This window comes from Pagrus pagrus (genome assembly GCF_965226575.1).
Source record: "Pagrus pagrus genome assembly, chromosome: 3".
NCBI lineage: Eukaryota > Metazoa > Chordata > Actinopteri > Spariformes > Sparidae > Pagrus > Pagrus pagrus.
Window position 1 is genome coordinate 9,776,268 of NC_140187.1, and position 24,084 is coordinate 9,800,351.

Here is a 24,084-nt window from a genome sequence, read left to right on the forward strand (position 1 = left end):
CCAGTAGTGCTGCCCCTCTTTCAAAACTGGACCATAACAAGGACTCCCGCTGTTAAGCCAAAATTCAGCTCATTTTTGTGCTGGTTATCTGTGCAGTGTTACTGTGTTTCAGAGATGGGAATATGATGAAATATGGTAACTGGCATTTTCTACTTAAAACAGCAAACACAAGTGATTCATCAGTATGAGAGTCAAGCTCTGCTGTGTCACTTAATCATGTGTCAGTTGTGTCTCGTTCTTAAGAATCCTCCCTCAACCAGAAACCACATGTTGCTGATCTCACATCATAGTTTTATATTTGCTCTCCAGAAGATCATTCACTACCTCCATCCTGTATATAAAAAAAATACATTCTACATAGCTTAATCAATGGCCAGTTCAAGGATTAAAGGATAAATTCACTCAAAAATGAAATTTCTGTCATTATCTACACATGATGGAAAGTCTTGTTGAAGTTTCGTAGTCCACAAAACATCTGGAGCATCACGGAAAAACAGCGGTGAGTCATCTTCCTGAACAACTGAAGTAAACGGGGACCATCTAGAAAATGGCTCCATAAAGTGAGATATCCCAAATTGATCTGAAAAGAGGTTGTGCAGCTTGTGCACCCACTTCAGACAGGGTGTGCACAAATGCTTTGAGCTGAGCAGCTGATTTCAAGATTCAGCTTTAAAAAGGGTTTAACACCTTTTCCTCATGTTTTAAAACAAGTCTCCATCTACTGCATCTACTGCAACGCTGTTTTGCTGTGAAGCTCCAGAAATGTTTTGTGGACTATGAAACGTCGCCCAACATGGGGGTGAGTAAACATTGACCGCAATTTTTATTTTTGGGTGAACTTATACTTTAAGGTAATTTAATATCGGATCCTTTGAGGCTTTTACTCAACTACTTTTGCAATACTGTACTTAATGAAGTGGCCGGGGAGTGTAAATGTTGTCAAATGCACAAGGAAATAGAAACTCAAGCCCCTGAAAACTGTACTTGAATACATTGCTTGATGTAACTGTACTTTGAGTCTTAAAGTTTCTAACTTATTAAAATGGATAGCTTCAGAGTTGATGGTTTATTAGAAGCTGAGAAACTCATCACCCTTTATCAGTGATGGAAAGTAACTAAGTACATCTACTCAAGTACTCTACTTCGCACTATTTTGACGTACTTTATACTTCCACTCCACTACATTTTGGAGACAAATATTGCACTTTTTACTCTGATACATTCATTAGTTACTAGTTACTGTGCAGATGACATGCTGCACCTGAGCTAAAGCAGCAGATTTTTTCATTTATTTATTTTATTGGCAATCATTTAAAAGTTAAAAATACTTATTCCCATAATCAGAAAAAATCTGAATACATGTAATCTGTGTGTGACTTACTTTTACTTGTACTTTTTATACTTAAGTACATTTAAAGATATTTAGAGGTTGTTGTAGAGGTTGTTTTTTTATTACATCACTGCTCTTTTTTAATCACTTGACCCTTAATTACTCAGAGAGTTTTTACAACCTGGCAACCCAAAAGTTGTTCTAATGAAAACCTTGCAACTCATCTGTAAAGCATTATTAAAAACATTTTTTAACGGTGAGAACATCAAATCTGTTCTGAGGACATTTTTTATAAATCTGTAAGGCCTAAGTGCGTTACAGTGCGTGATTAGTAACGTCTGAGTATCATTACTGCGGGCTGTACCTGGCTAAATGGATGCGGTATGTTCCTAATTTGCAACTGGCTGACTTTGACACCGAGGCTCGTCAGTCCTGAACATTTCGTTATCAGTTTGTCATGTTGTGGCTGTGTGCTGTGTGCTGTGCTGTGTGCTGAGGGCTGGCTGCAGTGAAGCCCTGCCTTCATTTCAGAGATGAGACGGACCCATCTGCCGGATTACAGCCGATACGCACACAGACACTGAGGCTTTTATTCAGTCTGAATGAGGAAAACACCGTGTCCGCCTGTCTGAAAGCTGTCACATGGGGCCAAGGAGGAAAAAAAATCGCTTCCTGAAATGATCCTCGTCACTGGCTCTTGTATTGTTGTGTTTTTTCTTCTTCTCCAGCGCAACATCGCGTCGCGTTTTGTTTCCCGTCCGGACCTTTATTTTTTTGGCTGAGCGTCGGTGCCGATGATGATCAGCAAAGTTAAAAACGCCATGTCCACTCTGGTGGGAGGGATGATGCCGCACGGACACCACCACCACCACAACCATCACTCAGGTGGCGGCCAGACCTGCGGACCGGACAGCCTGCCGCCGCGCTTCCCCTACGGCCGGCCGGATTTCTTGGACCTCACCCCGGAGCTCCTGCAGTACTCCACCGAGCACGCATCACGGCCGGTGCTGACGCTAAAGAGAGACAGCAGGCTTCACTGGAGGACGGGATACGCAGAGTGAGTGGCTCAAATCCAGTCATTGATGAAACGTCCCCTAAGAAATCATTGAACATCAGCAGATATTGTGATTTTTATGAGGCTGCAGTCCTGATGAGAGTCAGGCCTGTGTTGCAGCAGCTCTGAGTGCACTGCAGCAGCCAAATGATGGCCAACATGGCCTGTTTTGCTGTTGTACACTTTTCTTTCTGCCACAGTCTTCCTCCCCTGCGTGATATTTGTGTCTGTGCGCAGTCTTTCACACAAAACCTCTCACAACATGGTGACATTTGTGTCCACTGATCTTTAACTGAAGCTCCTCATCAAGTTTTAATACAAAAGTGAAAGTAGGAAATGTCTACCTGCTCATGTTACCAACAAGCCTCTCAGTGTGAAGCCCTTACATTTATGAGCTTTTTGATATTTAAAAAATAAATAAATAAACATATGAGCTCTTTGACATCTTCGTTTTTCTCTGCATCGACCTGGTTTTTGTCTTTTTCCTGCACGAAAGAGGCTTAAAGCTCGTGTTTCGTCTCTCTCTTTCATAAAAAAGGTCTCGTGGCTGCATGAAGTTGTGACTAATGACCATTCAGCCTAGGTGCAGAACTGCTCGTGTCCTTGGATTTACTGCAGGGGGTTTTTACACTCTCATACACCTGCAGTAGGCATTTCATTCACACTATTGGTCAGGATTTGCTGTTCTGGCGATTCCCGCTGAGGAAAAACACTTTCAGACATTCCACTCTCTCGGAGGGAGGGAGGGAGGGCTGGGGAGTTATGAAGGACTGAATAGCTCCAGTACAGTACAGTACAGTATGTGGGCTATACCACTGCTGCTTGTCCTCCTGGACCCAGTGTGGAAACAGAAAAAAAAAACAGCTGACTCATGCAGAGAACCTCAAGGGGACAAGGTTTTTTGACGACAGCCGTCTCAGAAGACTGATCGAGAGGTCACATGAGGACGCGTTAATGTAAAGAGGGAGGTCAGTGTGTGGGAATGTGCACTGTCATCAGTGTCGTCATCTGCGTTATGCTGCAAATGACTCACACATAAAACTGTAATCACAGCATTAACAGTGCTGTTGACAACACAACCTCAGCGGACGATCTGCTTGTGCATCAGCTGTTGGTGCTCACTTAGTGTAAAAATCGAAGTGCAGACCGGCAAAACAAATGTGGACTCTGCAAAACTTCTATATATAAGCAGATTTAAATTTATGTTTCAGTTTTTAACTTGATGTCGTGAAATCTCTGTGCTTCAAGACACGGACACGTTAAAATTTGTACATGTCGTATCAGTATTCTGGACAACAAGGCTGCCAAGCCAGTGACCACTGTTCGAGACTGAGTTTCAACATTTGTAAGTGTGAAACCACTGGATGTTTTTAACAAGACATCAGGAGGTTTCCAGCTGTTTTGTGGCAGCAAAACCAGATATTTAAAAGGGGATCTGTGGAGCTGGAAGCCGGTCGTTTGTTTACGTTAGCGACTCCATTTCCAAAATAACTTTAGCTGTTGTGGAAAATCCGACCTGAGTCCCTCCAACCCGAGCTTAAACCTAACCAGACCACAAGCACAGCGTTATCACATCATGAAACTGAACCTGATGAAATGTCATGTTGCAACACATCCAGTTGGTGCACTTAGATGAGTGTTTGGCTGTGTTTGCTTGGGATTGATTGAAGATGTTATTTATTTATTCACTCACACAGTTAATGATAAAACCATTGAGAGCTATCAAGAGATATCAGATGAACTGTGAATGTGTGTGGACTGATCGATGATTTAGCAGCACAGCATCACTTTAGAGATCAATCTGGCTGGAACTATGATCTTCACAGAGCAACATTTATCTTTCGAAGCATCTATCAGCTCCGTCCTTTGCGTCCAGTGCTTGTTCACTCCCCTTGTGCTGTAACGAGTCGGAACAATGACGGCCAAACAGTGTACAGGAGGTGGACGCTGTCCAGTTGGAGGCTGCCCTGTTGGCTTACATTCAGACTCAACTTCTCCACTTTGATTGCACTTAATTAGTGTCCGTCTGTCGTTTTGATTGTAATGAGGATTCATGGCTGTTGTTGTTGGGTTTCGGTATGTTTTCGCTGGTCAAGTACCGTGTTTTGCTCAACATTCGGCCTAACTCCAAAGGGAAATGTGAAGCTAAAATCTGGCTGCAGTTTTAACACCGTAGAGATTTGGGATGCTTGAGATAATGAGTCTAATTGATGGTGTAACGCTGCCGCACAGCATTGTGTCAGCACGAACATGTGAGTGCACTTATGGTAAGCCACTCAAAAGTGCTTTTGTCAAATGGCTATTTAATACAATTTAATATGGAGGCGATAAGCTTTCAGGCCCCGGCACTGAGATCATCAGTGTGAGGAGCGTTCAGGAGTTTCATTTTAGAAACGTTTTCATGGATATATATAAATCCAGATAAGCCAATGAAAATAACTTGTACGATATATATATATATATAAAACATCATGTATAATTGATTATTGTCTTTGATGTAATAACTCTGTGATATTATAAATAATGCATGAATAAACAGATGTTAGGCGAGCACAGTAGCTCAGGAGGAAAATCATTCAGAGCTCTCTGCTGATCATGAGGTGAATAAGCAGGTATAGAGACGTTTACCAGAATAAGTTGATGCACTTTGTCAGAGGTGACGCTTGAGAGAATCTACCACATCCATCAGCTTTACAGAGCTTATCGTGAGTTTCAGCTAATTGTATTGCTCTCTTAGCCCACAAACCTTCTGTTTTGCTTCACTCACTGCTCTCATGGCTCTATTCAAGCAGCAGGCAACTGTTTTGGTGGAAAAGTTCTACAAAGTGTTGAGTACCTCATCAACACCAAACAGCACCAACCCAGTTCATAGAATAAATGTTGGCAATGTACGTTTCTGCAAACCAAGGATATGTTGAAACTTTATGTTGCTTACAGTTTTGAAAATGCTGGTTTGATTTTGGCAGAAAAAGCACTTAATTATGGTTAAAAGTTTTGGCTTATAATTCCTCTTTTGGTCGCCATAAACATGGCAGAAGCTGTCCCAACTTCTCGTGATGTTTTTTGTTGGCCCAAACACAGGTGAAAATTGTCCAGAAGTCTCCGTTAACATATCCACTGATGTCACACATCAAAACGTTAAAGCGCTGTGGTCCCTCAGCAAAAATGTCCAGTGTTTTTACTATTAAAAATGTTGAAAAGCAGTCTCAAACTGCGGTCCCTGGCGTGGCAACCTTCTCGCCTGTAACTCCACCACCATCCCCTTTGCCCCCCCATATGAAAGCCAGGCCATAAACATGTGATGTGAACAAGATCGACACGTATTGTAGACATGAGATTCACGAGATGGGCAGAAACATACATACAACATGATCATGTTGCTCTGTAATCTCTGGAGGTCTAAAGGAGCAACTTTATGCAGATGATATGATAATCTTCTGTTCACAACTTGTTTCCGCTGCCTCCAAGTAGCCAAAAGATCAGTTATTGCAGGTTTTAAGTGGAAACAAACAATTTTCCAAGTGGTATTATTGTCGGTGCTGCTGTGACAAAGACAATCAGATCTCTTTCAATTTTCCTCAGAGTAGCAACCACCAACAACACAGGACAAAATGTGTCATTCATTTAGTCTGAAATAGAGACGTGACTGTAGATAGAAATGGTGCCAGGCTGCCAGTCAGCCTTCATTTTGACGGGAGATTTCGTGCCCAGTGGTTGTCTATTGCTAGTTTAAGTACATTTGTGTCCCGGAATAACTTTTTATTGCTTCATTGTGTTGTTTTTATCGGACATGACGTAAGTGCTGCTTACTAAATGAACTGAGCAGATTAACGAAAACATTTTCAAGGCTTTTTTTAAGGAAGTTGAGGTGTGGACAGCTGCAACGTACTGTCATAAAAACAACCCTGATTGTGTTACCATGCATTTCAGTGGAATGAAGATAATCACTTACCTGGTATTAGTTTGTATTATCCAGTCCTGGACGCTATTCTGTGTCCAGATCCTAAATGGAGGGTTGGACACAGTTAACAAGCTGCAGCATGTTTTAATTACAACACCTGCATTATGTTCTGGACAAGTTACTGCAGTGCCTTTTATTATTGTACTGGGGATTTGTTTCTGTCAGGTCCTGCCTGTCAGTTTTCATTTCAGTATTGCACCACAAGGCCACTTCCTCTCCCCAGAAAGGAATTCAGAGTATGATTAGACTAATTCTTAATGTTTCACAAGCTACAGATGACTTTGTGCCAGGAATGCAGTGTTTATGAAGCAGCCCGCCTCCACCTGATGTAGCATAGTTTAGCAGCAACCAGGGATTCATCTTTTTCACATGTAATTTTGAAGAAATCCTCTCAAATAGTCAACTCTTTTACTCTTTGAGCAGAGGGATTAGATACAAGCCTACAGGACGTAGTTTGTACTGACACTCCATATTGACCTTATGTTTGAAGATGAAACATAAAAAAGACATTTTGGACAGTTCAAAACTGTAAGTTATCAAAAACCCCAAATCTAAAAGGATCATTTCAGAGGTGTCTTGATCTGCGTGTGATTGAACCACATCACTAAAACAGCCTTTCCTGAGTTGCAGGGGTTCATAGCACATGAGGTGAATTGCGACATCTTTTAACCACAGCTTTCTGTCTTACTGCCGAATTTGTAACCCAAAACTATGACGTTAAAGGCTCCAGCAGCCACAATCTGAGAATTTCACTGGAACTCTTGAGTTCCTCTTTTGAACTTTCCTTGCATAATAAACTGTAAAGTAGGAGAGTACGAACAGAACAACTCTGTTTTACCGAGCATGACCGGCATGGTTTACAGTCACAAGCTGTGGAGACATATGACCAACAGAGTACGGTCACATTATAGGAAGGCTTGAGCTCCAGGTTTAGAATCACATCCTCCCACGCAGCCGGGGTTGAGTTCAATTATAGCTCATTGAATGCATGTGACTGCTTTAAAAACAGAATAATTGCTGATTCGTTACCGTGGGAGGGGTGAAACTTCATTACACGGCAAACACGTAGAGAAACATTTAGTCTCATCTCAGAACAAGTGTTAAAGAGATATCCAGTAAGTGATTCACTTGAAGCCTTATCAGGACTTCTATCAGTATTGTAATGAGCCCAATCGCTAGAACAAACGTTAGCCAAGTATGTGTCTGTAAAACCACAGATGAGTTAAAACTGGATGTTGCAACTTTCCCTTTGTTTTGGTCAAATTTTCACACACAGTGCTGTGCTTATGCTCTGTTAAGGTTTGGGCACAAAAACCACTTGGTTAGGGTTAGAAATGCATCGTGGTTTGGCTTAAAATACCTGTTTTGGTCTCTGATGAAGGTGGTCCAGCTTTACATGAAAAGTAGACAGTTTTGTTGCCACTAAAACCGCTGGAAATGTCTCCAGCCTTGTCGGATGTAATAATGCCACCGCCTTCTCCGCCACCTCCTGCTACAACAACAGGTGGCTGATGTGAACATGACATTACCGTGGTTTGCAGAAACGTTATCTAATGCTAACATAATATCCAGGCGACTGGGCTGCAATTTCCAGGTGCGTTTGAGGCTGTAAAACCTGTCTAGATTGTTAGCACAGTCTTGTCATAAAATAAAATTGAAAATTGGATGTAAAGAAACTTGAAGTTTCAACATAAAGAAATGTAAAGTTGCAACATATCCGTGGTGTGCAGAAACATACATTGCCAGCATGTATTCTACCGATTTCAAAAGCCACAGTGTGAAATTATCTCAGAGTAACATTAAAAGACATCACATCATAACAACTATTATGGTGGCCTTTTTTTTTTTTTTGTTAGCTCGTCTTACATAATGTTGGCCTCCAATGGCTGATGGAACAGATGCATCCATAACAGCAAAATGAAAAACATACTCTGTATTTGGTGCCAACTTGTGGCCTTGGCAGAAAGTTTACACGACAATCAGGCGACTTTAAATTCTTCTCCGTCATTAGTCCTAATGCAGGGAGCGCAGTGCAGGACACTGTGGTGCCTGTCCACTGCTTTCAACTGATTAGAAAGTGAAAGGGCTTTTTATAATCCAGATTTGGGCAGCAGTTGCGTTTTCTGCTTCATTTTGCTGCTCTCTGATATCAGAGCCTTTGGCCAGCCAGCGACCATTTCATGCAGTGATTGTAATCAGCCGATGATTTGATGAGATTTCTACTTCTCTCGTCTCATTTCTTTGACTGCACATTTTCCCTTTTTCCCTCTTGCTGCCAGTATCCTTTTTTATTTTTGGTCTCACTCCTTTTCCCTTCTTCTTCTGATGATGTCTTTAGTAACAGATAACTGACTAATCCCTCCACTGCAGAAGTTTCCGAGGGAATCTTAATGACAAAGCTTGAATTGCTGGAATTGCGCAATAGGTATTATGCTGTATTATCCAGCTAATGTGGCATTTATGGATAATTGAATGTGAAAACGTTACATAATATGCCAGCATGAGGTCCAAACTGCGGCTTTCCAAGTCAGCCTCATGTGGCAGCTTTGAGCGGATTTTTGTATGTCGTGGCCCATTTACTACAAATTATACATACATCACAACACAGTAATCATCCTGAAAAACATGCTGTTGTGTTTTAGATTTTCTGTCCCACTGTTCGAGGCAGTCATTGGTTTGCATTCACTTAAGTATGAAGATCAATTAGCAGATGCTTGAAACATGCCTGAGTTGTGTAATCTGTGTCAAAGCTAAGTTTTTGGAGAAAAAGCTCTGTAAACCCTCAGTACGCTACCTGCTGAGCACCAAACAGCAGACAGACACAGTTAGAAACTAGCTGGTGAGCGAAGTGGAGCATTAAGCAGCCAAAGGCAAAGATATTTCCCTCAGCACAATCTGATATTGCCATGTTGGTACTAATCATAATTATTGCTCCAGGACCATCACTGCACCTCACCAATCACCTTTTTGTAATGTGATAGCTTCGTGACTCGGGGAAACATTCACATGGGAGAAGTTATCCTTTAAAACATGTGTTGTGAAAGGGTCTATTTTAACCCGAACCCTCTTTGTTCCCTAAACCGACCCAAACACCGACAGAAAACTGAGAAGAAACTGAAACTAATGGGTGAACAGTGATGATATGTCCCAAGTGGGATACAAACATGAGCGAGAGTCCTACACCAACCCATTCAGCCACAACAACTTGTCCTTGATGAGGGCTTTATCACCTTTTGCTAAATTGTCCTGGGATAAACTTTAATTAAGATTCCAGGAACAACACCGACACGAGTCTCAAAGCTTTGACTTCACAACAGCAGGATCGGTCCGTTGCAGTGATGGTCCCTTAACAATATTAATTAGGAGGTGTAGGAGAGCAAAGAAAGAGCAAATATATATTATTAGACTTTTATCAGGTGGCCACAAAGACTACTCCGGCAGTGTTGGAAAAAGGAAATGCTACCAGTTCTACCTCTCCGTCTGACAGTGTTTACTACCAAACAGGCAAAGTGGTTAAACACCCCTGAAGAAAAGAAAGAGGCAAAGAGAGCGTCCTCGAAGAAGGAGCTGTGCAAGTGTGGTGATGAAGAGAGAATGGAGGAGATTGCTAATTGCAAAATTGACAGGAAGTCAGCGAAATCGACGACAAAGTTTACAGCAGCTCTAACATAATGATTTTTACGACAGAAATGTGTTCTTGCAGGTTTAAAGTGCAGGTTTACCACATCAGCTCAAACAGATGACGATGCAGTATCAGTGTTTTTTCTACAACCTGCTTCCTCTGCCTCCATCAGGCCAAAAAGTTGTTATTGAAAGTTTGAGTACATGATTGACGTATATATGATGTATTTGTTTTTATTGAACATGTAAGTGATGATAAAAAAAAGCAGATGAAGTCTTTATAAGCTTTGGGGAAGTTAAAGTTGAAGTAGCTGCATGAAAACAACCCTGTGACTGTATATCCAACACTCACTGTTGGTTACCATGCATTTAAAGGAAGTGGAGATTCTGTGTCCACATCCTAAATTGATAGTGAGACACAGTTTACAAGTGGCAGCAAGTTTTAGTACCTGAATTATATTGGAGAGAATATTCAAGCCACTGTAGTGCCTTTAATTATTGTACTGGGCATTTGTTTTTTGTCCTGAACCTGCCTGTCAGTTTTTCATTTCGGCATTGCACCATGTTTCTTGCGAACATGACAAGCAACTTCCTCTCCCTGAAAAAGGAATGCGGAATATGACTCGACATATTCTGAAATGTTTCACCAGCTACAGATAAACACCTGGTAGCCTCTCTTTCCACCACTGTTCTGCATTGATACCTCCAGTGAACCCTGCTGCAGCACACACCACGATAGATGCTGCGAGAGCACGAACCAGTGCATTACTCCAAAGCCATTATCCTCCACAGGCATCAGCTCATAATAAAAAACACTTAATCCCTCCTACAAGTTCCCTCTGGGACATGACTGCATCCTGCCCCACTTTCTTTTTTTCTTTTTTTTTTGCCTCACTCTTCGACCCTTTCCATCTTTCAGGCTGCTATTATGTGTTTGTGTGGTTAGAGCAAAGAGTATCAATCATCTGACTCCATTCTCACCTTTCTCCTGCGCCTCTTTCCCCATCAGGGTGATCAATGCGGGCAAGAGCATGCTGAACGAGGACCAGGCCTCTTGCGAGAAGCTGTTCGTGAAGAAGCCGAGCGGCAAACACCGCAACTCCACTCTGCAGGAGGACAACGGGGTGAGCGAAGGGCGAGGTCCCGAACATCAGAACAGGAGTCAGTGAATGGGGAATGACGTGTCTGATCAAAGGCTGGAAGCTCCAATAAACAATCAGTGATCATGTTTCTAAATCTGATGTCAGTGTACTCCTGTAGCTGTAGTGCACTGAAATTATAGTTGTATCTGTATATGAATTGTAGTCATCTGATACTGTTGTTGTATTCTGTTTAGTACTAATGGATTCACCTTGTTGCTTGTTATTGACCTCCAGTCCTTGTGGTTAGTCCAGGTAGGTTAAAAAAATATAGATGATCTTGAGCCTTATAGTGAAGATGATTTAACTGCAAAGACCCAAAACAGACCTTGTAAATAACGGTCCCATTTAGAATAAAATAGACAGTGAAACAGGGCATGTTTCTGACGAGTCACTACCATGTTATGTGTCCAGATTCTTGGTCAGATCAGATCAGCATATCCTCCCCAGCTCCATCCACTCATCCAAATATGGTCACTTCTGGCTCCAAAAACAACGCGATGACGGCCATAATGCCAAACTCGCAGCTTATAAACAGTAGTCCACAACCATTAAAAGGCAGACAGACGTTTGGCAACTTGGTTGTGAACGTAGTGGAGCATTTTGCTTAAAGCTAAAAGGCCAGATATTTTAATCAGGGGTTAGTGGAGACCGAAAACACAGCTAAAATAAATGAAATAATAGACTTCCATTTATGAGGTGGCAACAAACTCGACTGCAAATGAACACTTATGTTGCTCCTTATCTGCAGAATGTGTAAAGTAGGAAACTGAGTGTTAATGTTTTAAGCATTTCAACAGAAAAGGTAACAGTATGTTTATTTTTCCACTAGAAGGAATAATTTTCCACTCAGTTATTTCAGGTGTAAAGTTCCAGATCTGGTTGACCAATGTGGGATCGTCCACAATGATTCATTCTCTTAACATAATTTTAAAAAATGCACACACATCCAACAGGTTTGCCCTGTTGATCTGGTGTTTCATGAGACTGCATCCGTAAAGTACAAGCCAAAGGCTTGTTACTCAGTGATAGTAGTCCTGTAATAGTTTTATCAGGTTTACTCTTCAGGTCAATAAATCTGTTGTACTACTACGCTTGCACACACACACACACACACACACACACACACACACACACACACACACACACACACACACACACACACAAATCATGCTTGTCTTTGATGTGGTGTAAATGAATTACATCATCCCTTTTTGCACCCCTCCCCCTCTTGAGTCTGGCATCAGAGGAGTAAAGCCTGTTCATCTGTTAGTCAGTCAGGCCAACCCAGCATGTAAACATGTCCGCCAACACAAAGGTGGCAACGCCTTCCCAGCAGCCATTATATCATGCAGCAAAGTCCCACACAACTGCAGGTTAAAATTACTCCAAATTCTTTTTTCTTTTTCTTTTGCACTTATATTTATCAATTTAGACTTGACAGTTTCATATAAGATCGTTCCAAGTAAAAGCTCACAATGAGATTTTTATCTTTTGCAAACTATCCTCATAATATTATAATCTAGATTTACTGAAACTGTGGTTCAGTAAAACCTGAAATGGGAGAAAACATATTGCTTAGCATTACAAATGTCACCAGCTTTAGTCCCGGAGCCTGTAAACCCTCACAAATCTGTGCCTTCTGCTCAGAGATGTAATCTCATGGGAGATTTTTCAGACGTAACCACAGGAATTATTACTTTCCTATTATTTCCTATAATACTACAACATTTTTTAGAATACATTTTTGTGTTTGTATACTTTTTTAAGGATGGCACAGGAATCCCCCTCCACTTCTGGGGCGTGTTTGATGGACATGCAGGTTCTGGAGCCGCCATCATGGCCTCCAAGCTTCTTCACCGCCTCATCAGAGACCGTTTGGGAGAAATCTGCCACTTGCTGGAGAACCCCAACAGCGCTCCTCCAATCTGCCTGGCCAAGAACGGCAGCCCGTACCAGGCTGACACGAAGAAAGGAGCCTCCCAGGAACCAGAAGACCCAGATGCTATCAGCGACTCCACAGTACGCTTTCACATGGAGAAGGCTGTCAGCCTGGAGGGTCTGGTGGTCGGAGTCATAGAGACCGCCTTCTCACAGATGGTGAGCAGATGATAATCAACAACCTTCGTGAGAAAACAAGAGAGCAGTGCTTTGCATATTTTTAGCAGTGAAAGGCATTTTTGCACATTTTGCATATTAGTTATGATTTGTGCCAAAGGTCAACAAAGGGAGAAAACAAGGTCTTATTCCCCAGAGGGAGTCTGTCGGTCTGTCTTTGCACAGTTCGGTTGGTCCATCACTTTGGTCCAGATTGAAATTAGGTACACATATTAATGGTGCCCAGAATCCTAATAACTTTGGTGTTTCCTCAACTTTGCCTGTAGCGCCACCTTTTCCAGGGAAGTATCTCAACCTCTACTGGACAGAACTGGCACCAAATTCAACATTCATAGTTCCCAGATTTTCCATCCTAGCATCTCTGGGTTTCATCTGACACCACGATGATGTTGATATTTGTGGCACTGGAGTTAAATATCTCAACAGCTCTTGGATGGATCACCATGAAATGTGGTACACTCATTATTGCCATCCACAGGATAAATTGTAATAATTAAGGTGATCCCTTAACATTAAAATTTGCAAGATTTCTGCATTAAAATAAAGTAAAATCCCCAAGTGTACTCAAGGTAACGGTATGATATATTTGGTCACCCATTGCTACTTCCAGGATAGGGAGGTAGAATAAATGTGACATGTATTTATATATAATAAAACTTTACCTCATTTACCAAAACCAGTGTTTATTCGCCCAAACAGCCAGTAATATAAGCTGTAAGCTCGTGAGCAACAAGTCTGTGTCTGCGTGTTCAAATTCAGGTCAACTCTCATTGAACTCAGCACTCACCAGAGACTCCGGTTCTTCCTCTTCTTCTTCCCCCTCTCCTCTCTGTAACGTTGCGTTCATGAAGTAAAGTTAATTTCCCCTCCAGCTCCAGTAAGGAGTCTACATTACGGTACATTAACACCCGACAATGGAGGTCACCCCCGCAGATCACTGCTGCAGCCAGGATGATAAACAGCAATGAAGATAAATCCACTTCTTGATCCCAAAACTTAAAAAGTAATCTCTGAGCCGTCCTCCTGTCTATAAGCGGCTCTGGATCAGAGCAGAATCCAGGTGTTTATTCCTCCAGAAGGTCTGGCTTTGCACCGGATTCCCTCCTCCAGGCTTTTGTTTTGATCAAGAGACCCTTCACACCAGAACATACATGTAGTGTGTTTACTTTCCATTCAGCAACGTCCTCAAGTAAAAATGTCACTTTTTGTAATTCGGGTTTACGACCAGAATGCCTGCAAAACTAATGACATTCCCATCAGCCTCAGCTGTACTTTGTGTTTATATAAGTTTTTACCCGCTAACATGCTAAACTAAGATGGTGAACATGCTGCAGTAAACATCATACTGTATGTGCGAAACATCAACATGGTTAAATTGTGAGCATGTAATCTAATTTTAACATTGTGCTCAGAGCACATCTGTGCTCGAACACACAGTCGACAGTTAATTCTTAATCTTGATCTCTTCCTGTCTGTGGTGAGTATCTAAAATTAAGAATTCAAATTGCGCAAATAGGCTGAATCTGCTCAGCGACGTGCAGTTGGAAAGCTGAAAGCGAGACTTCTCTGATGCAACCGCCGTCTGGTTTAGATGATGCTGATAAAAACCCACAGCTTAGGTACTGTATTCTTCAAAGCCTCCTTGTTTCCCTCCATTAGCACTGCTGTTTTGTTTTGAGCATGAATATTTATGAAGAAAATAATGAGCTGCTCTGGATGATGAGAGGCAACGTGTGCACTTACAGCGTGGAGGTTTTCTGCCCTTTCGGTTTTACTTTGATATTCTTCTCTCTTTATTTCAGGATGACCTGATTGAAAAGGAAAAAGCGTCGTACGCCATCTCCGGTGGGTGTTGTGCCTTAGCTGCCATTCATATGATGGGGAAACTCTACGTAGCCAATGCTGGAGACAGCAGGTGAGAGATCTGAAAATACTTCCCACCGCAGGCCACGGGATAAATGAAATGACTGTAATTTACCCTCCAAGTGTATGCACCTTTATACTCACGGGCAATCCTCTTAGACACAGCAGCTCTTTGTGCCCCCTGGGGTTCACTGTGCATACTGCAGCATGATACCAGCTGTAGGTGTTAAATAAGGTTCTGCCTGTGTGAATCTCCTCCCTCTCTCTCTTTCTCTCTGCAGGGCCATAATCATACGAAATAATGAAGTCGTTCCCATGACTAATGAATTCACACCGGAGTCAGAGAGGCAGCGGCTACAGTATCTGGTATTCTTTCATCCTCTATGTTTCAGATGAGATTATTCAACACATGTATTAATTAAATGCGTGTTCAAGGGGGGCTTTATAATATTGTGACTGCATATAAAGCGTTAAAAAGATCTTTGATTTTTATTTGTCCACAGTAAAGTGAGTTGATACATAGACAACCTGAAGCAGAGGGAGGAAATCCTGTTCATCGGTCGCTTGATTTAGTTGCCGTCGGTTGTAGTTATGAGTCACAGAGTGGGTGGATGATGTTCGCTGCTAAAAACGGGGAGCTTTTCTGTGCAGCATGTACTGCAGGCCCTCTGTTACGCACGCAAAGCTTTTCTTTTCTTGCTTTAGAAAAACCTCCGCTTCCTGACATACAGTTAGGCTTCTTAAGTAAATCTTTTTATTCTGCAGTGTAATGCGACCTGCCCCATTTTGTGTGTCATTACAGGGCTTCCTGAGGCCGGAGCTCCTGGGAAACGAGTTCACTCACATTGAGTTCCCTCGCAGGATCCAGCACAGCGAGCTGGGCAAAAAGATGCTCTACAGAGACCACACCATGACTGGCTGGTAAACCTGGAGGTCCTTTTTAATCACATCTCCGACAGTTAATCACTGTTCATAAACACTCCGTCCTGTAATTATTCAGAACAGTTTGGTTGTGGAGTGTTTACGAGAATTGAAGCAGGATTTCCAAACAAGGCCTTAAAATAACTATGTTCACCCAGAAATGAACATTTAGCCATTATTTACTCGCCCTCAAGCCAGTGGAAAGTTTTACGACAAACACTTCTGGAGCTTCACAGCAAAAGACTGTTGCAGCATTCTTCTAAAAAACTGAAGTAGATGGGGACTTGTTTTAAAATGCAAAAAAGCAAACATAAAATGTTTCCATACAGCTCAATGCGGTGTAATCCAAGTCTCTGGAAGCCCCCGAGATCCCAGATTTATTTGAAAAGACATTATTTACACACTTCTTAAAGCTGAAGTCTTCACTCTCACTGCTGAACTAAAAGCATTAGCGTGCATCTGTCGACAACAAGCTCGACCATGTTGAGCTAAAAATGGTACGTCACAATTTCCCAGAGCTTTTGTTCGGTTGAAAACTCAAAGCACATCAGATTTCTATGATAAAAAAAACTAAAAGTTGCAAATTATTACAGTTGAGGTGATTTTTTTTTTACATCTATATTTTAAATAATGAACTAGTTATTTTTACGACCCCGAAGCAACATTTTAGGGTCATTAAGTAAATGAAAGAAAACAAAGAACACACAGGAAGGGAGGAGGGAAGGTTTTTGTAGTCGGTTCAGGTGCCACTGATTGGATGTATGGCAAAAAAAAAACAGAAGCCAGGTACACAGAAAATGACACTGGTTATAATAGATATCAAAACTGTTGCTAAATAACTTTTCCTGACATCTTTTTTCAGGAACTTAATCTGAGATCTGTTGGTTGTGTGTTGCAGGGCTTATAAGACAATCGTTGAAGATGATCTGAAATTCCCCCTGATATACGGAGAGGGCAAAAAGGTAACTAGAGAAAAAACAAACAATATATTGTGTTTGATGTAGACGATTTTTTTCTACGTAGGTATTCTAATTAAATATAGATTCACAGGTCATTTCTATTTATTTTCCAGTCTGTAGGCAGATAATTACAATTATGAGGCATTTTCACATCTTTATGCTTTTTGTTAGATCGTGCAGCGTCTGTGTGGGCGGAAACGAGACCTGCTTAACATTTTCATTATTGTCTGAGAGAACACGGTCTTCATTTAATAATCCTCTCTAAGTGGATTTTCCAAGAACTGAACTACATGCTGAAACAGTAACCTACATTATTATGTGTGTTTGTGTGTGTGTGTCACAGGCACGTGTCATGGCGACAATCGGAGTGACCCGTGGGCTGGGAGATCATGACCTGAAGGTGTACAACTCCAACATCTACATCAAGCCCTTCCTGTCCTGCGTCCCTGAGGTGAGCGTGAGGAGTCAGAAGCGGCTCTGGTTGTCGGCGCTGCCCGAGGACTCGACTCTGCAGCGCTGCTTTAACCATCGTGGAGTCTTTCAGATACGATTGAGCAGCTTTTTGGCCCTGGGCCTCACTTAGTTGGCTGTGAGGCTCTTTTGCTCACAGATGCGTCTCATAATATTCCTTTGTGCAGGCTCAGATTTGGAGCAAAGAAGCAGAAAAATGTACTCCAGCAGTCATTTCACCAAAACAAACATCTACAAAGCACGGGAACCGAGCGGGGTTTCCATTTCTCACTCTACACTCCGTATTATGACGGGAAAAATGGTGTTAAATTTCTCCTTTTCTCCATTTTTTTGTTTCATTGATTGTTTCAAGGTTCAGCGTGTACAATGCGGAGGATCTATTGGCAGAAATAATATGATCTTAACTATAATGAAATCATAGTTATGTTTTCATTAGTGTGTATTATCTGAAACCTTTAGTTGAACCTTTTATATTTACAAATGAAGTGGGTCCTCTTCTACAGAGAGGCACTGGAGAGGGCCTCTTGCATTTTTAGCAGCCAGCATAGTTTCTCCTACATGTTTGGAAAGGAGGCACGGGGGAAGGATTTGTTTTCCCAGGATGGCAATGGAAAGTCACATTTGTTCATCCAATCAAAGTGAACAAACCTGACGTCAAACCCCTAAAGGGTCTGCTATCATTGCATTATTCTGATGCCATCCTAGGAAAAAAATGCTGTTTTAAGGCCCTTTAAGACTCTGAGGTTCTGTTTTAAACCAGTTTTTATTTATTGCTTTCTCTCAGGCATCTGGTAAAACTTGAGAGATTTTCTCAATACGACTTCCTCTGTTATCAATCTAAGAAACAAAGTCAACAGCTAAAAATAAGTTGGTGCACAGTGAAAGGATTGTCTCAGCTTCACAAGTGCATTTATTCACACATGCAGAGGTTTCAAACCACAGGCTTCATCAGGCGGACTTGTACACAACCGTGAATAATTGATTTATGAGGGAAACACAAACATCTCACTGTTGACAACTTTTCTTTTTTTTTTCATTGTACGAGTCCTGCTGTTCAGAAGGTACTTTGCACATAAAGCAATCCTATTATGTTAACCAAAGGCACAATATCTTGCTTTCTTCAGAGGCCTCATAGCCTAAAGTTACTCTCAAGGTTCATTCAACTCGACGCCCTCGGCAGACAAACAGTTTTATTTCCTTACCATAATAATCCTTGACTTGTAAATCTCTAAATACGTCTTAAAAGTCTTTAATTCTCGGTTGGTTTCGTGTGCACTGAACCCTCAGACATGCACTCATTTGAAGCTTTTTCAAGAAGGTTAGAAGTGCACACAACCTTTTTTCAGTATCTCACCTCTCACGCAGCACTTCTTATTTTTGTTTTATGGAGTTAAAAATACTCGCCGCCTCTCCTGTTAGACTTTAATTCTCAGTTCCTGTTCGAGCACCTCTCAGCTCAGCATTACAGAAATATTATCAGGTCTCTCTTTCCTGAGCTTAGCTCTTGAACACACCACGCTTGTTGTGAGTCACTCTAAATAAGTGGTTCAAATCATGTGAATGAACATGAGCAGCTTTACTGCCGGAAACGGAGGTTATGCCCCTCGTGTGCCGGCATACATCTGTCAATCTTTCAGAACTCAACACACAAAATGCTGACTGTCTTCCTCAGAGTACTTTTATAAATAATGGCAGCATAATGAATAAAAAAATGATTAATAATATGTCTTTCTGTCACAGGTGAAGGTTTATAACTTGGATGAAAACAAACACGGCCCTGATGACGTCTTGGTCATGGGCACAGATGGATTGTGGGACGTGACGACGGACAGGGAAGTGGCAGATGCTGTGACAGCCTACTTATCCTGCTGTGACCCCTCTGATCCCATGAGGTAGGCAGTCTGCCAAATAATCCTTTACATTAGGATTTTGTTCTCGCTATACGTTCAGTCATGAGACCATGTTCAGAAAAATGACATGAAAGCTGCAGTTTCATAAATCCAATGTATTGTAACAGCTGTTCTGTTGTACTCAGTACGTCCACTAGGGGGTGACAAATACTACAAAATCCAGCTCATAGTTACAGTTCGGTATGTTCAATGTATGTAGTATAGAGTTTAACGTAGAACAGATGTAAGTACATGTTAAAGCGTGTTAATTGTAGAAGTATTCAGATTCTTCACTACTAATACCACACAAGTAAAATACTCTTTTACAAGTAAAAGTGCTGCATTGGAAATGTTACTTCAGTCAAAGTATTTAAGTATCATCAGCAAAATGTGAGCTTGTTTTAACTGTGTTTAAAAATACATCTTTTCATGGTGACAGAAGAGAAACAGCCTGTTTTCAGCGTTGTGACTGTTCATTTTACTGCTAATCAAAGAGGGTTTTTAGATAGTTAATTCAGTTTGAGTAGAAGAAGTTCATCACAAACACACATAATCACCACACCTGGTACAAGGACTTAGAATATGTACTGAGGTACAGTAGTTGAGTAAATGTTCTTAGTCACATTTTAAAAAAAATGTTTATATCCAGTCCAGTTATAATTATACACTCACTCTAGGCGAAGTTGCCAGATATGGCAAGATAAACAAGCAACCATGTCTATGGAAAAGAAGCAACTTGGCTCTTAAACAGGCAGAAAGGCCTCTTTATGGATTAAACTCTATATACAGTATATATGTGACCTTTTTTGCATTTCATAAGAAAACCTTTAAAAAACACAGGACCTTTTTAAATTCTTTCCTAACTGTTAAGGAATAAAAACAAATGCACAACAAAAAAAATGAGGGATGAACAAATTAGGCCTGATGAATGAAAGGAAGTAGTAGCATGTAATGTTCATATAGGCTAATAAACTGAGCATGTGAAACCATCAGGAGTTACATAACCCAGTACTAGTCATTTTAATAATATAATTACACGTCCTATATCAAGTACTTGAGGTACAATCCAGTCCTTCAAAGCAGCTTCGTTCTCCCACTCTTTGTTATATTTTTTGCCATATTTCACCCACTTCGTCTATGGCGTTGTTACCCAAGAAGCTAATCCATCCACAAACTTGTTTGTGTTGTGTATGTGTGTTGAGGGAACGGGATTGTAAATGGATCCTGCAACCGGAAAGAACAGGCATTTAAGCTTTATTACACGGGAGAGACGAGACACACAGACAGGAGCAAAGGCCAAAGAAGCAACTACACATGGGAAAACAAGCCCAAAATGCAGCCTGCGACTACCAATATTTGTCAGTGACTTTGCAGAAAAACAAACCCAAAGTCATTTATGATAGTGTGTGTTTACCTTCTGTCTCTGACCGTTTAGTCAATGAAGACACAGTCGAAAACGTGGTCTCTTTGCTCTGTTAAAGGCTGCAATCAGCTGCAATTATGGTGTCTTTAAAGTTTGAATACAGTTGAATTAAGGAAGAAACTGAAGCAACTGAAATTGTATCAAACAAGCTTTGTTTTGTCTGATACAGTTACTTGATTATTTTATACGTGTGTTGTGTATCTCACTGTTTAAACGTCTCCGCTGTGTGACAGGTACACGCTGGCAGCCCAGGACCTGCTGATGAGGTCACGAGGGGTGCTTAAAGAGCGCGGCTGGCGGTTACCCAATGAGAGACTGGGCTCAGGCGATGACATCACCGTGTTTGTTGTCCCACTGGCGGGGCTCGAGTTAGAGACATGACAAGTTGCTGCAGCAACCAGTGAGACTTCAGGGTCCCTTCAAGCTCCCTAAACCCTGGACTGATGGAGGGAGCGGGGGGAAAGAAAACACCTTTGTCATAGAGAAGACTCGGATCTGAGCAGCACCTTCATCAACCCACCAGACTGGACCCGGTCGCAGCCGCTTCACCTCAACCCAGTCATGTAACAAAAGACTTTCAGCGACATCATCCGAGAAGTCACACACTCTCTCTCCCAGACCTGCTGTTTGTGACGGTTGCCAGTGAGAATTAAACCCCTGTTGTATTTCTGTTTCCTGTTTATGTTCCAGGCCGAACTGCTACTCAATCCTTTGAACGGATTGTCCATGTTCATGTCATGCCCTAAATGTTACTGTTTTGTAAAAACAAAAAAAAAAACAACAACAAAAAACAAAGCATCCTGCAGGTTCACAATCAAATACAAGCCTGATCCCAAAAGAGTTGGGACGCTGTGGTTCTTCAGCAGGCATTAAATTAAAAATATGTGCATATTTACAAGAAAAAACAATAACGTTTATCAGTTTGAACATGAAATCACAGGTTGCAATATAAGTTGCAAATGATTGCATCCTGTTTTTACCTACATTTTACACAGCGTCCCGTTTTCTTGGGGATCACGGTTGTACGGTGAGCGGATTGCAGAAGAGAATGTGAGGAAACCAAAGAGATGCCTTTATGGCATAAGGATGGACATCTGTAAAATACATACATAAAAAACAAAACAAAAAAATCATTAGATTCATGTCTGTACATTAAAGAAGCATGTAGGAAGTAAAAAACAGAGGAATGGACCTTTTTCAGCTCTGGACCCAAACAGAATCAGTTGAGTCTTTTTGCTGCTGTACTTCCTTTTCTTAACGATGAACGAATGACAACTACAGCTGCGACGATTACTCGATTCTGAAGACGATTTTGATAATCGATTAATTGTTTCGGTCATTTATCAAGCATAAAAATGTCAAACGTTTGCTGTTTGCAGCGTCTTAAAATGTACGAATTTGCTGCTTTTATTTGTCATTTATGATTGTAAATAAAGAGTCTTTAGGTTTTGGATTGTCGGTTGGACAAAAGAAGCAATTTCAAGACGTCAGTTTTGACATTTTATCGACTAAACAATTAATCCATGATGAAAATACTCGTCAGTCGCAGCCCGAACGACGTCACCTTTGGCACTGTTGCACATGCTCTGTGGTAGCCTGTTGATTTGTGATGTCTTTTTCTTGAATGTGCTCATAGATGATTTGTTTTATTTTCTGACATTACAATAACGAGGACAGAGGGCTATATTTGTGTTCGGTAAACAAAAAAATGTGAGGAACGTGATCATCGGTTTGATTTGACGACATGTTTTCACGATTTAACCCTCGGAGGAGAAAGTAATTTGTTCTCGTAAACGTCTCGGTATAGTAAGATGTGATAAGCTTCACACATATGCCTTATTCAAAGATGAAAGGGACTCGAGAGTTTTTTTCTTCAGATGCACTAAATTTGATCCTCGTAGAAGTGGTGGAAGAACATTGTATGCCCTTAAATGTACCGTATACCTCTTTTGTACCATTTTTGTTACATGTCATGTTATTTAGATTATCCATATATATTTTTAAAAGACAACTTTGGTTGTAACCAGTATCAGAAGTTTTATTTTTCTGTTTCTATCCATTACTGTTTGTTTAGAGAGACGGTGTGAGCTACCAAAATGTGAGGTAGAGGGATAATGTGTACCAGTTTAGAAATAAATCTGATTTTTCCCATTTGCTTTGAACTTGTTTATTTCCATTCAGTCTGAGAAGGAAATGAACCTTTGGAGTGGCGAAGAAATGACTCACTGATGATTACACCGTGTGACTAAGAGGAAAGTTCAGTTACTTAATATCTACTTCCTTGATACCGACTCCTTGCATTCACATTATGAGCACAACATTTTTAAAAGATGTCATTCATTTAGTGCGAGCAGAAATTCCCAGTATGTTTTCTCAAATATTGAATGTCAGGAGGCAGAACAATGTGAAACAACAGGAAAATATTCTTCATATAGGCTCAAGTTCAGTAACATAAGCACAAAGCATTCATATTAATTGTCTTTGCCTCCTCATTAACAATAAAAATATATCTATATTCTCTGACCTTATCAAAACCTGAGATATAGATAAATAGATAGTTGTGAAGCCATAAACTGGTCTTGCTCTTTTGATGAAGGTGACAAAATACTTATTACAAAGAATTATTATTACATTTGAATAATATGTTTCACATATGTTATCCTCCAGGACAATACTTAAGTTTACAGTCTATTTGACACCATAGTAACAAACTGTTATAAAACTAAAACTACACAAATCCAAACAGACTTAATATGGGAGGGATGATGCAGCATTGTCACTGTATAAAGAGCAGAATGAAAATCATGTTTTACATTCGTTTCAAAATGACGTTTATTAAAGTCTCCTAAAACCAGAAAAGTCATGAAATATCAAGCTGATTAAACACTGTAATTATATATAATTTAAGTAAAAGGTTGTCCGAAGTCTCCAGAACATTTGGGTTAATGGACCTTAGAGGCATTTAAAGTCATAAAGTAACACCCACATGTGCCTCCTTGTGTGCCAAGATCTCCATAGCACCACCAGAGGTCAAAAAGTCCACAGGGTCCTTTAATCTTATTTGTGTGTGCAGATCCTTTAATCAATAACAGTGATCATATTGTATAAGCTGCTCTGTATTTTGAGAGTGAAATCTTAATTTGTATAGCAACTGTGAGCTATAGCTGAAAATTAAAGTCCACAAGTCGGCTCCCTCTGAGAGGTATAAAAGTACAAAACAAGAAACTCAGACATTGTTCTTAATGAGAACTGATGATTTGAGAATATGCATTAAGGCTAGCTACTTTCCACTTTTGATTATTTTATAATCAGTAAAAAAGCATAATATCAGTTTT

General features: G+C 40.8%; 1 protein-coding gene across 1 annotated transcript; it reads left to right on the forward strand.

Moving 5' to 3' along the window:
• The first annotated feature begins 1,705 nt into the window (after positions 1-1,705).
• Positions 1,706-22,904, forward strand: ppm1j (protein phosphatase, Mg2+/Mn2+ dependent, 1J). Its single transcript, XM_084348186.1, has 10 exons — positions 1,706-2,387; positions 10,976-11,090; positions 12,876-13,205; positions 15,026-15,138; positions 15,368-15,452; positions 15,889-16,007; positions 16,906-16,969; positions 17,310-17,417; positions 19,178-19,329; positions 20,983-22,904. Exons 1-10 carry the CDS (start codon positions 2,125-2,127, stop codon positions 21,128-21,130), a joined length of 1,497 nt encoding a protein of 498 aa, XP_084204312.1. The 5' UTR covers positions 1,706-2,124; the 3' UTR covers positions 21,131-22,904.
• The last annotated feature ends 1,180 nt before the right edge of the window (positions 22,905-24,084 follow it).